This window comes from Callithrix jacchus, chromosome 6 (assembly GCF_049354715.1).
Source record: "Callithrix jacchus isolate 240 chromosome 6, calJac240_pri, whole genome shotgun sequence".
Classification (NCBI taxonomy): domain Eukaryota; kingdom Metazoa; phylum Chordata; class Mammalia; order Primates; family Cebidae; genus Callithrix; species Callithrix jacchus.
The window spans coordinates 139,599,051-139,614,917 of record NC_133507.1 but is presented as its reverse complement, the minus strand read 5'-3'; the positions used below and the strand labels follow the sequence as shown (position 1 = coordinate 139,614,917).

The following is a 15,867-nucleotide window of genomic DNA, read 5'->3' as shown; positions in this document are numbered from 1 at the left end:
CAGGAGGATTACTCGAGCCCAGGAGGTCAAAGCTGCAGTGAGCCATGATTGTGCTATTGCACGCCAGCTTGAGTGACAGAGTGAGGCCTGGTCTCACAAAAACAAACCAAAAATCCCAACAGAATGAGTTTGCCAACCTGAGTACAGGAAGATACTTAAGAATAGTTAAGTTCTAACTTTAAAGAATATCATCTCACCTAAGAAAGAATGAAGGTTGATAGGCCCAATGCAACTTAAGTAAAACTAATGCCACCAATGTCTTGCTTCCTCTTCTCTCCTCGTCCCTTCCCCATGCAGCCATTGCACTCCTCAAGGACCAGGAGCCAGGGGCCTTCATCATCCGTGACAGTCACTCCTTCCGAGGCGCCTATGGGCTGGCCATGAAGGTGTCTTCACCACCTCCAACCATCATGCAGCAGAATAAAAAAGGTAACCTCATCTCCCAGAATGGGGCCCAGGACCAGGTGACCTTTATAGTCACTAAAAGGGACCCAGGATGTCTAACCCCCATCAGACTCCTCAGAAGAGCGAGTCTTGGGCTTGGCGATGGTTGGGTCAGAGACGGGAAAGCAGGACATTTGGGTGCCTGCCGTGTGCTTCCTGAGGGGCGGGAGAGCAGCAGTGGGCTCTGCAGTCTGTGGGCTCCAGCCATGTTCTCTCTTCGGCCATTTCTCGCATCCTGGCCCCACACGCTGCAGAGGTTTCAAAGCAGTCTTGGGAGGTGGTGGGAGGAAGCCATGGGAAGGGACTGAGCCTCATTTCTTTCTCTTTGTCCCAGGAGACATCACCCATGAGCTGGTCAGGCATTTTCTGATAGAGACCGGCCCCAGAGGAGTCAAGCTCAAGGGCTGCCCTAACGAGCCGAATTTCGGTGAGCTGTCCCCCTGCCCCCGTCTCTACAGTCTGTCCTGATTCTTGGCCCTATCCTGGGTTCCTCCAGGGGTCTGACCCCAAGTTCTTTCTCACAGGCTCTGCCAGTTACCCTTGTCATAAATTCAGCAGAGAAAATGAATGGGGCTTCCCTCCCTATGCAGGGTGGCTCCAAACTCTGCCAAACTGTGTTCTGTATTTGTCCTGCCCAGCTGGGACATTATATCATTATAACTGGAGTAATAATTCGAGTACCCACTGCCTTAATTGACCACCTCCCATGTGAATGTCACTGCCTAAGCACCTTATATCACATCTGGCCTCACAGCCTTCGTGTTTGGTAGGGGTTATCCTCCCTATTTTACACGTGAGGAAATGAGGGTCATCAAAGTCACACTTAGCTGAAAACCCGCAGGTGAGAAGTGACTGAGCTGGGATTGGATCTCACAATTCTCTGATCCTTCTGCCCTGTTCTCAGAGGAGCCCCAGGAACTGGGGCGAGTTAGGAGAGATGTTAGGAGGAACTTTCTAGAAAGGAAACTTGTTATGTAACTTTATGACTGCTGCAGTGAGCCTTGGGAATCTTCTCTGTTGGATCTTGTGAAACAAGAGGGGGTGACTTTTCAGCTTTGTTGGTGGTTGAAATAGAGGTAACAAAGAAGTGGAAGATTGTATGTATGGGGTAAGGGTGGAGGTGGAGGTTTTCCCCCTGGCTTCCAGTATGCTGCCTCTGACATGCCATCTCCCTCCCCACAGGATCTCTGTCTGCCCTGGTCTACCAGCACTCCATCATCCCATTGGCCCTGCCTTGCAAGCTGGTCATTCCAAACCGAGGTAGGAACGTGAGACTCCTGGCTCACCACCCACACCCTTGAGCTGGCTCCTATCATGTCTTGGTGCTGCCAGCCACTCCGGACATGAGCCAGGGCTGGAGGACACATGTCATTTTGCCCATCTGGAGAAACTCAAAACTACTTTCCTTTTTTTTACTATTAAAAAAGAAAAAAATTATGAAAAAGCTTAACTTCAGGAACACACATAAATGGACATGCCAGATTGTCCAGGAAAATCCTCTGGAGGCTTTAAGAAATTCATACAGAATCCTCAGACCACATGTCATCCCAGGGATGACAGGAGACAGAAGTAGGGGACAGGAGACATGTCCTGGAGGATGATACGGGCATCCGGGGAAGAGAGCAGGGAGGCAGACTGAGGTGTTGGGGGCTTGGTCTGGATGGAAAGGAGAGAGCAGCCTCAGGAAAGGGAAGACAGCGCCTAGATGTCACTGGAGTTTCTAATCTATGTGCTGGGAGGGTGATCCCTGACCGAGGGGATGCTGAACTGTTAGGGAAAAGCAAGTCCTCTTCTGATAGTGGGAAGTTGGAAGGGACTCCAAGAGCATGAGGACATTCCGGGTGAGAATTTGAGTGAGATGGTAGGGCTGGGGAAGGGGTGTTTCGCTTCTCTCATGGAGGTGTGCCAGCCCTGGAGTTCGGCAGGTGAGCACCTAGAACTCCTCCCAGCATAGGCCTCTACTGCCAGCCCTCAGCAACACGGGGCCCACCGGAGGGCCATTATGCCTCACACCCGGTGCAAGGCCTCAGAACTGGGAGCTGGGCTGCCTTCTCTCCACTCTCTTTGTTCAACAATGGGAACTTCAGAAGCGCCCCCAGGATGTGACCCTGGGATTTTTCCTAGTCCTTCTTGGAGCTCCTGGGGTTATGCCCACACATTACATCTCCAGTATTTTTCCACATTTTCTATTTATCGAATTCAGTTCATTGAATTATTAATGATAACTGACCAACACTATTAGTTTATAAGTTCAAATACAACTGAAATAGCACTATTAACCAATGACATAATTCAGACATGAATTGAATTATAGTCCTGTGGAATGTACGACAGTAGTTCAGCAATTGAAAAACGGTTTAATATTTAGATTATATCAAAGTATGGGCCTAGATCAGCAGCGTCAGCATCTCCCGGGAACTTGTTAAACATGCAAATACTGGCTGGGCATGGTGGCTCACGCCTATAATTTCAGAATTTTGGGAGACTGAGGTAGAAGGACTGCTGCAGAGCAGTCAGGAAGTGACTGCTTATTGAAATGAGGAGTTCAAGACCAGCCTGGATGACATCAGACATCCCTGTTTCTACAAAAGAGTTTAAAAATGACTCTTTCTTAAAAAAATGGTGGCTCATGCCTGTAGCCCCAGCTACTCTGGAGACTAATGTGGGAGAATCTGCTAGAGCCTGGGAGTTTGAGGCTGCAGTGAGCTGTGATCACACCACTGTACTCCAGCCTGGGTGACAGAGTGGGATCCTGTCTCAAAAAAAAAAAAAATTATATACCATGTACCATGTGATGTTTTGACAAATGCACACATTGTGAGTTAAATCAAGCTAATATGCCCATCATTCAATTCTTATTAATATTGAAATTAGAGTTATGCTGGATCAATGGTTTAATGAATTAAGGGAATTAGGGCATTTATTGACCTACACAAAGAGATATCAATGCAAAACAGTAACAGCAATACCAGTTACCACTTGAAGGCTTGCATTATGTTAAGTACTGGCTAAGCTGTACACAGAGTCTCTCAAAAACCCAGTGACGTGTGTACCATGATCATTGTCATTGTTTTATAGATGCTTAGTACGTGCTGGTGTGAGGGTTTGAGCCCAGTGATGCTGGACTCCAGAGCTCTCAACCAGTGTGCTGGCTGCTTAGAGCAATCATCAAACGTTCAGACTGAGCCTAACTGCCAGGGCCTGGTATGAAAAGCAGCGTCCCTTGTATCAATACTTGCAGAGCTCCCCTTCAGCCCGGCCAAACTTGTGCTTCTAATTCCAACTGAATTTTTGTCTCAGACCCCACAGATGAATCGAAAGATAGCTCTGGCCCTGCCAGCTCAACTGCAGACCTGCTGAAGCAAGGGGCAGGTGAGTGGTCCCCTGAAACTGGACCCATGCCCAGGCCTTCATTTCTGCCTTCCTGCCCTGACCCCTCCTGCAGGTATGGGCTGGAGGTCTCTCCAGGCCCAAATGTCTCCGGGAAGATCATATTTCTATGTGCAGATGCCTTGGATCAAGGCTAGCCTGAAATTTCTCTGCTACCTTCTCCCTGAAGAATGGATGTGGGTTAATGTCTTCACCCACCCCATCTCCCGTGACTCCCCCTTCGGTTGGTTTCTTCCAGCCTGCAATGTACTCTTTGTCAACTCTGTGGACATGGAGTCTCTCACTGGGCCACAGGCCATCTCCAAAGCCACATCTGAGACATTGGCTGCAGACCCCACGCCAGCTGCCACCATCGTTCACTTCAAAGTCTCTGCCCAGGGAATCACTCTGACTGACAACCAGAGAAAGTAAGACTCTTCTGCCTGCTCCTGAGTGGGGTTCTCCTTCCTGTGACCCATCTATTCATCCATGTACCCACCCATTTACCAACTGATTAATTCTTTGCACCCAGCAGCTCATCTACCCTCCCGTCTGTCTGTCTTGCATCTACCTCCCATATACCCAGCTACTTATCCATCCATCCCTCCATCCATCCGTCCATCCATCCATCTATCCATCCATCCGTCCATCCATCTGTCCATGCATCCGTTCATTCATCCGTCCGTCCGTCCATCCATCCATCCATCCATCCATCCATCCATCCATCCATCCATGCATCTATCAATCCATCCTTCCATGCATCTATCCATCTATCCATCCCTGCATTTATTCATACCTCATCTCTTCATGGCCACCTATTTGTCCCTCCATCCATCTATATCTCCACTCATCTATCCATCCACCCATTCATTCATCCCTCTATGAGAATTTGCCAGCACTGGGTATACAGCTGTAAATACAACTGATCAAAAGGACCTGCTTTCTTGGAGCAGAGCTCATCCACTTGGAGGGTTCCTGGCTTCTTTGCTTCCTTTTCCAGCCCCTCTCCACATTTCTAATTCCTCAGTGCCAGTTTCTCCCTTCCCCAGCCCCTAGCATTTGGGATGCTTCTATGGCACATCTGTCTCTGTACATTGCTTAGGTCACCAGTGTCAGCAGCTCAGGCCATCTTGCTCATAAGAGAGAGGTTGTATGGACCTGTGACAGCCACAGATGGTGGGAAGGTGGCCTGACCTGCTGGTGGAAGAAGGGGAAAAGCAGCCCCTTCAGCACTCATTCTCTTTTATCTGACGTCTGTGCTGCAGGCTCTTCTTCAGACGCCACTACCCCCTCAACACTGTCACCTTCTGTGATCTGGATCCCCAGGAAAGAAAGTAAGTCTCTTGCATACAGCTTCCCTCCCACACAGCTAACACTGAAGACTGTGTGTGTGCATGTGTGTGTGTGTGTGTGTGTGTGTACATTCTCCATTCAGCTGGAAGGTCTACCCATGTGTGAGTAATCGTGCTGGGCATCCTTTGAGTCTTTCCCACTATAGATATGGAGACCCTCCTAGGCACTCAGTGCCCACTGTCACCCCCTCTGCTATGACCTGACCCTGAATCTGCCTCTCCTCTCCACCAGGGGGAGAGCACATGGAGGCAGGCTGCAGTGCTCTCTCCACCTTGAATACATCTCTGTGTGATCCTGTGTATCTCCTGTCCTCTGGGAATGGGGGCTCCCCTGACTTCCTGCAGAGGGTCTGGGTGTGGGTGGGGCTGGACTCTAGGGAGAAAGTATAGTGATTTACCCCGAGCCCACTTTCTTTCCACAGGTGGACAAAAACAGAGGGCGGCGCCCCTGCTAAGTAAGTGTGACTTCTTACCCCCACCCAGCAGGCTGGCCTCTGTATTTCACAAGGAGGGAAGCATGGGGCAGATTTAGAATCCAGAGCTGTCGGTAGGGAAAGGGCAGCAAAAACCTTTGTGCCAAGGTCACTCGGCTTTCAAGTGAAGCTTGACCAGGCATCTAGGCCTTTTGCCTCATCCTGCCATGAGGCCAGAGGCCCAGCCTCTGGTCCAGCCACCTTCATTCACCCAGGATCAGAAGCAGCAGTGGTGCCAGGCAGTGGACAGAAAACAGAGTCTTATTAGAAGCAATGGAAGTGGGGCAGGATTGTTTACGTGATCTTTTCTGCCCACTTTCTAGCTGCCTTTGTTCCTGTTCTTGCTTTTTTGGTGGGCTCTTCTGCGAGTCTTGTGGCTGAGCGAGACAGCCTTATCAGAGTGTGGGAGCCCAGGAGGTCTGAATTCTAGGGATGGCCCTGGGACCTTTGGGTGGATTCCTCCATCCAGTGGACATGTTCTAAGGGCCTCCAAGGAACTCAGCTCCTGCCTGGGTCTCTGGCCCTGCCCTCAGGAGGCCCATTGGCACAGCAGATAAGACAAGTGTCTAAACAGCACTAAGATGCTTCTTAGTGATTTTTGAACTGTTTCAAGGATCCTGTCATCCTTGGATCGCACGTGGTGTTCAGAAGGGAGGGAAACCTTGGCTGCTCCTTGCAGTTGTCTATAAGTAGGAACTAGGGTTTTCTCACAGTTACAAAAGCAAAACAAAATACAGGCATAACCTGGGTTCTGAAGCTGATATGAGGCTGTCACTATGGTCTGTCTTCCATGTTTCACTTTGTCAGGCTTATTTCAACAGCTCTGTTATCCTCACTGATTGACTTTATAATAGGTAAATGTCACGCTTTTGGATGGATATGTTTATAGCTGTAAAATACTGCTTTCACCTTGATATATGCAGACTTCAAGGTTGCTTTAGAAAAACAAAATGTTCACCGTTAAAAAATGACAGTTTCAGGGGAGGGGAGAGGTGGCAAGAGAGTTCAGCTCACCTCCGGGGTGCTCATGCAGGAGAACACATCAGCATCTAGAGAGTGGGAAAGAGCAAACATTTAAGGATGAGTCTTCGATTTGGAAAGGCCAAAATGAGAATGGGAGTAGGAGAGGGTATTTCAGGGTAGGGGCCTCATGGCTACCAGACCGCAGGCTCCCCAAGGACCGGGTCATGTCTGGTACATTGTGAGGCTGGTAAATATTTGTTGAGTGAAGAAATGAGAGAATGGAGGCTGGAAGAACAGAGGCAAGAGGAGGCTGGTGCAGATGCCTCAGTCTGAATGAATGGACTGACTAGTCTCTTGCATGGTCAGTGATAGTGGCTTAGGAGAGGCCATGTGGGATGGTGGGGCTCAGCCTTGTCCAGGCATCATAGGGTCATCAATGCTTCGAGTCCCTGCGTCCCCTGTGTCTCTGCTGGCCTTGGCAGCAGGTGGGAACTTTGTGTCTGAAGGTGCTTGTGCTCACTCACCACAGGGTCCTGCAAGTGGAGAGGGTCAGAAATAGAAGAGAGCTGGGCCCCCAAGCTGGAAATCCTTTTCCTCCTTCAGGAGCTGGTTTTGAGCTGAGCCTCCTGCTGAAGAGGCTTTGATGGGTGGGGCAGAGGCCACAGGGAGAGACTGAGGCAGGGCAGTCGACTGACAGGGAATTATGACAGGGATGAGGTGAGGCCACCCAGGGCCTCAGGTGCAACATTCAAGGTGTTAGATCCCGGGATCTTGCAAGTGCTTCCTCCCTGCCCTTGGGGCTGAGGCTTCTTGCCTAGATCGCCTCCTCGAGGCAGATGGCAGGACTGGGCTATCGTGGGACCCTTAGAGCCACAGCTGAAAGAAGTATCAGGATAGCAGGCTTGGCATTCTAGTCAGGTGCAATTGCCAGGTCTCCATCCTGGTGGACACCCGCAGCCAGGCCTGGCATGCTTCTTCCCTCTGCTGGGATCACCCCCACCCCTTCTAAGGGTCCAAGCCAGCCGGGAAAGGGCAGTGCTGGGGGCTGCCCTGTGGGCCCAGTTCCCCCACTACCTGGGCATTACTCCAACCTTTTGCACTGTTGCTCCCGGCCCCTGAAACAAGACTGGGGAGCAGAGCTGTAGGGAATGCAGGATTGTGTGTGTGTGTGTGTGTGTGTGTGTGTATGTCGGTGTGCATGTTGTGTGTGGTGTGTACATGTGTATATGTGTGATCTGTATATATATGTATGCATGGCTTGTGTGGTACGTGTGTGTGGTGATATGTTTGTGGTGTGTGTGGTGGTGTGTGGTGTGTGCAGTGGTGTGTGGTGTGTGTGTGGTGTGTATGTGTGTGGTGTGTGCATGCAGTGGTGTGTGTGATGGTGTATGTGTGTGGTGGTGTGTAGTGTTGTGGTATGTGTGTGGTGGTGTGTGTGGTATGTGGTGTGTATGTGTGTGGTGGTGTGTGGATGGTGTCTGTGTGGTGGTGTGTGTGATGGTGTATATGTGGTGTGTGGGGTGTGTACAGTGGTGTGTGGTGATGTGTGTGGTGGTATGTGTGTGAGTGTGGTGTTATGTGTGTGTGGTGTTATGTGTGGTGTGTGGTGTGTATATATGTGGTGGTGTGTGTGGTGGTATGTGTATGTCGTGGTTTGTGTGGTGTGTGTGTATAGTGGTATGTATGTGGTGTGTGTGTGGTATTACGTGTGGCATGTGCAGTGGTGTGTGGTGTGTATGTGGTTGTGTGCGTGGTGTGTGTGTGGTGTGTATGTGTGTGGTGTGTGCATGCAGTGTTTAATGGTGTGTGTATGTGGTGGTATGTGTGTGGTGTGTGTGGTAGTGTGTATGTGGTTTGTATGTGTGGTATATGTGATGATGTGTGTGTGGTAGTGTGTGGTGGTGTTTATATATGTGTGGTAGTATGTGTGTGATGGTGTGTGTGTGTGGTGGCATGTGTGTGATGGTGTGAATGTGTGGTGTGTATGTATGTGGTGGTGTGTGCATCTACATGTGTGGTGGCATGTGTGTGATGGTGTATATGTGTATGGTGGTGTGTATGTGGTGGTGTGCGTGGTGTGTATGCATGTGGTGGCATGTGTGATGGTGTGTGTGTGTGGTGGTATGTGATGCGTGTGTGGTGGTTGTGGAGGTGTGTGGTGGTGTGTATGTGTGGTAGTATGTGTGTGATGGTATGTGTGGTGGCGTGTGTGTGGTGTATACATGTATGGTGGTGTGTATGTATGTAGTGGTGTGTGTGATGTGTATGCATGTGATGGTGTGTATGTGTGTGGTGGTATGTGGTGTGTATGTGATGTGTGGAAGTGTGTGGTGGTGGTGTGTGTGGTGGTGTGTCGTGTGTATGTGTGGTAGTATGTGTGTGATGGTATGTGTGTGGTGTGTATGTTGTTGCGTGTGTGTGTATGTGTGGTGATGTGTACACAAAGGCACACAGAGCAACCAGTAGAATCCCCCTGGGCTAACTTTAGCTGCGTGGTCCTGCTGTAAGGAGAGGGGTTTCCATTAGAATCTCCAGCTGTCCTGATTTCCCCATCTAGCTCTAAATAGCAACATGCGGGCTGGGAGGGGACCTGAGCTCACATTCTGTTCTCTGCCCTCATATTTTTAACTCTGTTTTGCAAAGAGAGAATGCTGGGTCACTCCAGTCCTGTGGGTGGAGGTGGGGGACGGGTGTGGGGTCCACCTTCCCTTTTTATTCTCTGGCTTCCAAGGCTCTTGAGCCCAGGAAGAATCAGTGTGTGTGTGGAGGGGTGTGAGCTACTTGTCCTTTCTCTCCCTGACCTTGTGGTGTCTGAGGAGGCCAAGCACTTTGCAGGCAGACTGCACTTTCCTGATTGGCTTATGTGTTGTGTGTAAGAACAGTCAGTAGGGGTGGAGCTGGAGTGGGCGGGGACAGGCCTGTCCAGGAATGTTCCCATTTTATTTTGGTCTCCTCCCCACCCTCACTATCCAGCCTTGCCAGTCCCTTACAGCTCCCCTTGCACCTCTCCAAGGGGGATTTCTGCCCTCCCTTAAGCAAGGCAGGACACTGTCTCGAGGCCTTGGCTTTGTGGTCAGCGGAGTGCACAGAGGATTCTCTTCTATGCCTCCCGAAGTCTGTGATGCTGAGGTCTTCTGGCGGGATGGGGGAGAGAGTTTGGTCTGAGACCAGCTTGCTCACCCGGGCTGCTGTCCACCTCCTGGGGTTCCGCTTGCCCTCCCCTCACGGCGTTGCCCTCTCCCACTGCAGGCTCTTTGGCTTCGTGGCCCGGAAGCAGGGCAGCACCACGGACAACGCCTGCCACCTCTTTGCTGAGCTCGACCCCAACCAGCCCGCCTCTGCCATCGTCAACTTCGTCTCCAAGGTCATGCTGAACGCCAGCCAAAAGAGATGAACCCTGCCTCTTGCCCAGGGCCAGTGCCGTGGGGAAGGGGCACGTGGGGAGGGGACCCATGAATCCTGACCGCTCTTGAACCCAGAAAGAGGACTTTGGGCCAATTTTGGAGGAGAGAAGAAAGTGCAATGTGGGGAGAGGGAAGTGAATTGTAAAGGGGAGGGGGAAGAGAGAGAGAGAAAGAGAGAAAGGAAAAGATGGAGGAGAAGAACTTGGATTCCCCTGGGTGGATGGAAACTGCAAAAACCCAAAGCCTCCAAAACTAACCAGGTCTACCTAACACCCCCTCCTCCCCCGAGAAGATGGATGTCCTCAAAAGAGAAGGAACAAGCCTCCTTGGGGAGCCACATTTTCAGAGAAATGGAAAAGCTCTGTCTCCCTAACCCAATGCTTTCCAAGGGGAGATCAGGCTTGGGGGAATCTTTTTCTGGCCACCTGTAGGGTAGGTTGTGACACCAAACAGAGCCACCGTGGGACATCAAGTGGCAGAACTTATTCTCTTGAAAGTATCTCAGACCCAAGGCACCTCAGGTCTCTTTGCCGTGCCTCCGCTGTATTGCCGTGTGGGGGTGTGTGTGTCCCCACCCACATCCTTAAACATTGATGTAGATGCCTCTATCCACTAGAATTATAAACAGCCCGGCTTGTCCATGTCCCATGTGTTTGTAGACACACATGCATACTGTCCAAAGATTAGGGCTGGCAGTGGCAGGGCAGCAGGGGAGGGACAGAAACCCTCCTCTGAACGAGCCACCAAGCTATGGGAGACAGGGGCTCTCTCCTGGTGCCTGCACCTGCACTCTAGTGACCTTGGGTGCTGCCATCCCCTTCTCCTCTACAAAGACCCCAGCAGGAGCGGGAGGGTCTGCAATGTCATCACCCTGTCCTTCCTTGGCCGGAAGGCTGGAGCTTTGGTTTGAGGATATAGAGATATGTGTGTCCATGGGAAGAGATCTGTCAGGACAGGTGGCTGTTGAGCTCGGGGTGTCTTCCCCAAGGTGTGTGACTCAGCAGCAAGGAAGGCACGTTGCTCCTCCTGGGGCTCTGGACTCTGCCTTAGCGCCCACCTTTCATCCCTGTTCTTGGGTTTCGTGCCCCAGGACCAGCCTTATCTCAGACCTGCTTACCTGCATGATGCCTTTCCGGAGGCTGGGGATTGAGCCTTCCTGCTCTGCCCAGCCCTGTTCTATTCTGCAGGGTCCCTATATTGGGATTCACCCTGGGGAACCTGCTTCCTGCTCAGTGAGGCTTAGGGCAGAAACCCGCAGTCCTTATCCTCCCCCTGTAAGAGCTTCGGGGTCTGGCTCTTGCAGGCACTCTCTGACATCATCAGAGCTCCTGGGGCTGCTACCTATACACCACGTGGCCTAATTACAATGCCAAAGCCTTGCTATCCTGTCGTCCCCCTTTCTGCCTTGGTTTCCCTGGCTGAGCCATGCTGCCCATGCAGCAGAGGGCAGAAGGCTTGCATTTGGGCTAAAGGGCCTGAGGTCTACTGGACAGTTGGGAAAAGACCTGACCACCATTTAAGGACTCTAAGCCAGAATGGGAAATTCACCGGGACTCCATTCTTAAGCCTATGGGGGTCTCCTAGAGAAAGGCATTGTACTGATATATAAATATTATATAATATATACATGAGACATACTGACAGAATCTGTAAGCTAATAAAATGTAAGAAAAGGTTAAAAAAAGAATAGGTAAATTGACAAGAAGTATTTATTGTTTTTCCATATTGCTTTATTACCTTCCCTGGGCATAAATCAATTCCCATCCCTTTTTATATGTATAAGTGAAGCCTGAAGTGTGGGGGCCTTTGTTCCTGGAGCAGCCAGGGCCTCCTTGCCCCGGCCTTGGCCTTCCTTAGACTGTGTGGGGGGGCGGGGTTCACTTCTTCCACCCTTTGGCCTCCTTTCTTTTCAGCAAGCCAGGGGCCCAGCAGTCAGCTCCCTGGATATGTGGGGAGCTGCCCTGTCTTGCAGGCCTGAGCGAGTACGTGAGCATGTGGGAACATGGGTGTGTATGGCACACATGGGTGTGTGTGCGCCTTTTGTATTTTTTTCTCCTCCAAGGAGCTGTGTCAGTGTGGACGTTCTGTTTCAGGGAGTTGGAAAGGAGAGTGTCTGCAGAAGGCGGGGAGCAGGGGCAGAGGCCGCACCAGTCACCCCCTGCTTCCCAGAGTGAAACCTTGTGCCTGGTGACCGAGGTCCCTCCAAAGTGCTCTTCTTTCTGAGATATTCTAGCCAAATATCTGGGTTCCCCCTCTACTGATTCCTTAGCAAACCCCAATTACCTTCCAAGATAGGAGATATTTTCCATCCCCTTCCTTTGTAAATATCTCATCTCCCACCGGACAGCCCGGCAGCCTCTTCCCGGCCCGGATGTTCTGTCCTCACTCCAGGCTGGGCGGTGGATCAGACCCTTCAAGCAGCCTGGCTGGGGCCCAGGAGTGAGTTGGGGGTCAGCTTTCACCATCACTTTCCCCTTCCTCACCACCCACTGCAGCCCACCTCACATGCATGGCCAGCTCCTCCACTCCAGCCTGAGCCGTGTGTGCCCCTGGGGGAGGACCCGTGGATGCTGGAAAGCTGGAAACTCCCTCCTAGCATCCCTGCAGGAGTCAGTTTCTGAGAGTGTGGCCTTTAAGGCGAATGATGGGGAAGAGTTCCCCAGTCCCCGCAGTGGCCCCACCTCTGGGCCCTGCACCAAAACCCTCCTGTGTCACAGGGGGCTGTGCACCCATGCACACACCTATGCACACATACCACTCCGCACTGCAGTATATTCTTGCCAAAGATTTCCTTTAAAAGAAAGCACTTTTACTAATTGTTATTTTGTGTTTCTCCTCTTCTGTCTTCTCCCTCCCTCAATAGATTTTACTGTTGTTTATTGTTGAATCTGTTTGTCAGCCAGGAGAGCGCTGTCTGGTCTGGAACATGGGCTGGGACGGGAAAGGGTCTGGGAGAAGATGGGCAAGGAAGAGCCGGGAGTCACAGCCATCGCAGCAATATAGACCCAGGCAGGTTCAGGGCTGTGCTGCCACTAACTCTCCAGCTGGGCGTCTGAGGGAAGAGGGCAGGGGAGGGTCATGTCCCATTCAGCTGGGGGAGGGGTCCAGTGAACTCCATGTGGCTGTTTCCCAGGGGTAGCAAGAGGGAAGGATTGGACGAGCAGATAATGGAGAGGGGACCTGAGAAGGAAACCCAGGAGGAAGTGAGCAGTTTGATCAGCCTGCTGTCACAGTGTCCTGGCTGTCTTATTTAGCCGTGCGTTTGAGGGACAGATACATCACGTCCTAAGTTTGGGAAAGGCCTTTGACCCATCTGAGCCTCTCCTCCAGTAGCTCTGAAAGCTATGGACGATGATGGCCAGGATTCCTTCTCCTTTGGTTTTCGAGGATCCCTGGGTGTTCTGAGACTGGCTGGAGAGGGTTGGTGGGGCCAGTGGCCGAGTGACAACAGGAGGGGGTAGCCCTCCTGCACAAGTGTGATCTCCCTATAAGGGGCTCTCAGGAAGTTGGTGAGTAGGGGATTCTGCCTTGTTCTGATGAGCTGGACAGAGGCTCTAGGGGGTCACAGAAGGGTGGCGAGTGTGAATAGATTCAGTCTCACTCCCACTTTTGTCCACCACCCCTGCTTTCTGGATCTTCTCCCCCTAATTTTTCCAGCTTTAGGACCTGGGGAGATCATGCAAGTCAAGGGAGACACCCATTCCTAACCCCACATTCAGGGTCCTCCTAGAGGTTGAGGGGGCAGAGTCCCAGAGCAGTCCTTTACCCCAGGTCCAGGCCCTGGAATCCTGAGACTCGTGTTTCCTTGGCCAGTGGTAACACAGGACGTGTATGTGTGGATGTGCAGGTGTGGCTGTATGTGTGTGCATGTGTTTTGCTCATCTCTTTAGGGAACTTGGGGGTGGGGGTTGGAGGTGCTGGGCAATGGAACTTCAAGTTCAATGTCGCCCAGTAGTGAGGGGAGTTGGGGGCAGGGCCTGTAGGGCCACCCATCAGTGGAGTCTCAGTGATGGCCCAGGTGAGGAGTGGGCCACCCAGAGGGGCAGGGTGGGGGCTTCGGGAAGATCTGTCCCTCTTGGCTCCTCTGTCTTCAAATGTCCAAAATGTTGGAGGACCTCTGTTCATATCCCATGCCGGGGCTCTTGCCAGCAGAGGAGTTCCTGTAGAGGGATGTCCCAAGCTTATTCTCCAGTCAGTGTTAAGCCATTCCAATCTCTCCTGTGTCTGTGTGTGTGTGTGTGTGTGTCTGTGTGTCTGTGTGTGTGTGTGTGTGTCTGTGTGTCTGTGTGTGTGTGTGTGTGTGAGAGAGCACATCAGTGTGTGCAGGCTGTGCTTCCCGGTTTCTCTCTTCCCTTCAGACCTGCCATTCAGAACAAATGTCAGAAATTCCTTCCCACCACCCTCCCTGCCTCCCCGGCCCTCTGCGGGAGAAACAAGATCACCCGGCATCCTCCCCCACCCCGGCTGTGTATTTATATAGATGGAAATATACTTTATATTTTGTATCATCGTGCCTATAGCCACCACCACCGTGTATAAATCCTGGTGTATGCTCCTTATCCTGGACATGAATGTATTGTACACTGACGCGTCCCCACTCCTGTACAGCTGCTTTGTTTCTTTGCTATGCATTGTATGGCTTTATAAATGATAAAGTTAAAGAAAAATCTGTGCTGTTATCTATCTGTGTTGTTTGGACAGGGGTCTGCCATGTCTCTGGTGAGCAAAAAGGGGCCTCTTCTGATAACCAGGTGGGCTTCAGCGACGCCGTTGGTGGACAGCTCAAATCCTCTCAGTGGCTCCGCCACCATCCGCACCGTGGTTCTGGTTTTGTGTGTTTATTCATTCGGACTCTTTTAGCTGGAAGAGAAACTCAACTCAAACTTGTTTAAGAAAGGAGTAGGTGTATTGGCCCAAGTGGCTGAGAAGTCCAGGCAGACCTGGATTTAAGGGCTCAAATGATAGAACAGGAATTGGTCTTCATCACTCGGTTCTGCGTTGGCTTGACTCTCAGGTAAGCTCTCTCTGAGTGGCAGTGCTTCCAGATGCTCTGGGCTTCCGTCCCACCAGCTCAGTAGCCCAGGAGAAGAGGGCTCTTTTCTCCCAATGTTCTAAGCAAGAAACTGGGACCCACATTCATTGGCTCTGATCTGAATCCTGCTGGCTCATTGTGATTATCTCAAAATCAATCACTCTATCTGGATCTGGGTCATGCGACTGCCTCTGGGGCCTTCTGAAACTACGGGGACTGAGAATGGGGAAGTGGTTGGTCCCAGAAGGAGTGAGGTCTGCCAGAGAGAGGGGGACATGGGTTGTCAGGCAGCATCTACTGGAGTTGGTGCCCATCAAGCGGCAAATGTGTGGTTCACTTGCACGCCAGGCCTGGGGCTCCTGGGTGAATTATTTGTAATTCAGAAAGTTTGGGTGTGGGACCTACTGAGGCATGCGTGGCACAGCACAGCGGTCTCTGGGAGATCCAAAATACTCAATGACATGGTGCCAGCTCTCCGCTGAGCTCACTGTGTGGCTGGAGGGAGGCTTGGGTCAGCTTCTTTGAGCAGGTTTATGGCAAGCCCTCACAGTCCTCACTGTGTAAGGCAGTCCTCTCAAACTTGTGGGTCTCGGGATTCCTTTACATTCTTAGAATTATTCAGGATCCCAAAGGACTTTTGTTTATAAGTTATATCTTTTGATCTTTATCATAGTATAAATTATAACTGAGAACATTAAAAATATTTATTAATTCACTTCCATAGCAATAAATTCATCACGTTAATATAAATAGCATTTCTGTGAAAAATAGTATTTTCTAAAACAAAATCGCTGGGTGAGAAGAGTGATTTTGCTTTGCATTATTATTAT

General features: G+C 51.0%; 1 protein-coding gene and 2 pseudogenes across 51 annotated transcripts in view; all 3 read left to right on the top strand.

Annotated features, from left to right (window-relative positions):
- The window catches only part of TNS1 (tensin 1), a 241,793-nt gene extending 227,121 nt beyond the window's left edge, over positions 1-14,672 (top strand). For all 50 annotated transcript variants that reach the window (XM_078328472.1, XM_078328470.1, XM_078328468.1 and 47 more), the window contains 8 exons: positions 298-429; positions 779-871; positions 1,627-1,704; positions 3,745-3,816; positions 4,073-4,241; positions 5,079-5,147; positions 5,588-5,620; positions 9,851-14,672. In XM_078328472.1, coding sequence (XP_078184598.1) covers positions 298-429; positions 779-871; positions 1,627-1,704; positions 3,745-3,816; positions 4,073-4,241; positions 5,079-5,147; positions 5,588-5,620; positions 9,851-9,995 — 791 coding nt within the window. In that variant the 3' untranslated portion in view covers positions 9,996-14,672. The remainder of the gene's footprint in view (positions 1-297; positions 430-778; positions 872-1,626; positions 1,705-3,744; positions 3,817-4,072; positions 4,242-5,078; positions 5,148-5,587; positions 5,621-9,850) is intronic.
- LOC144576710 (uncharacterized) lies at positions 10,671-11,427 on the top strand (annotated as a pseudogene).
- On the top strand, positions 13,911-14,672 carry LOC144576711 (uncharacterized; annotated as a pseudogene). The gene is made up of 2 exons (XR_013519103.1): positions 13,911-14,269; positions 14,313-14,672. The product of XR_013519103.1 is annotated as an uncharacterized LOC144576711 (transcript).
- Positions 14,673-15,867: the final 1,195 nt, after the last annotated feature.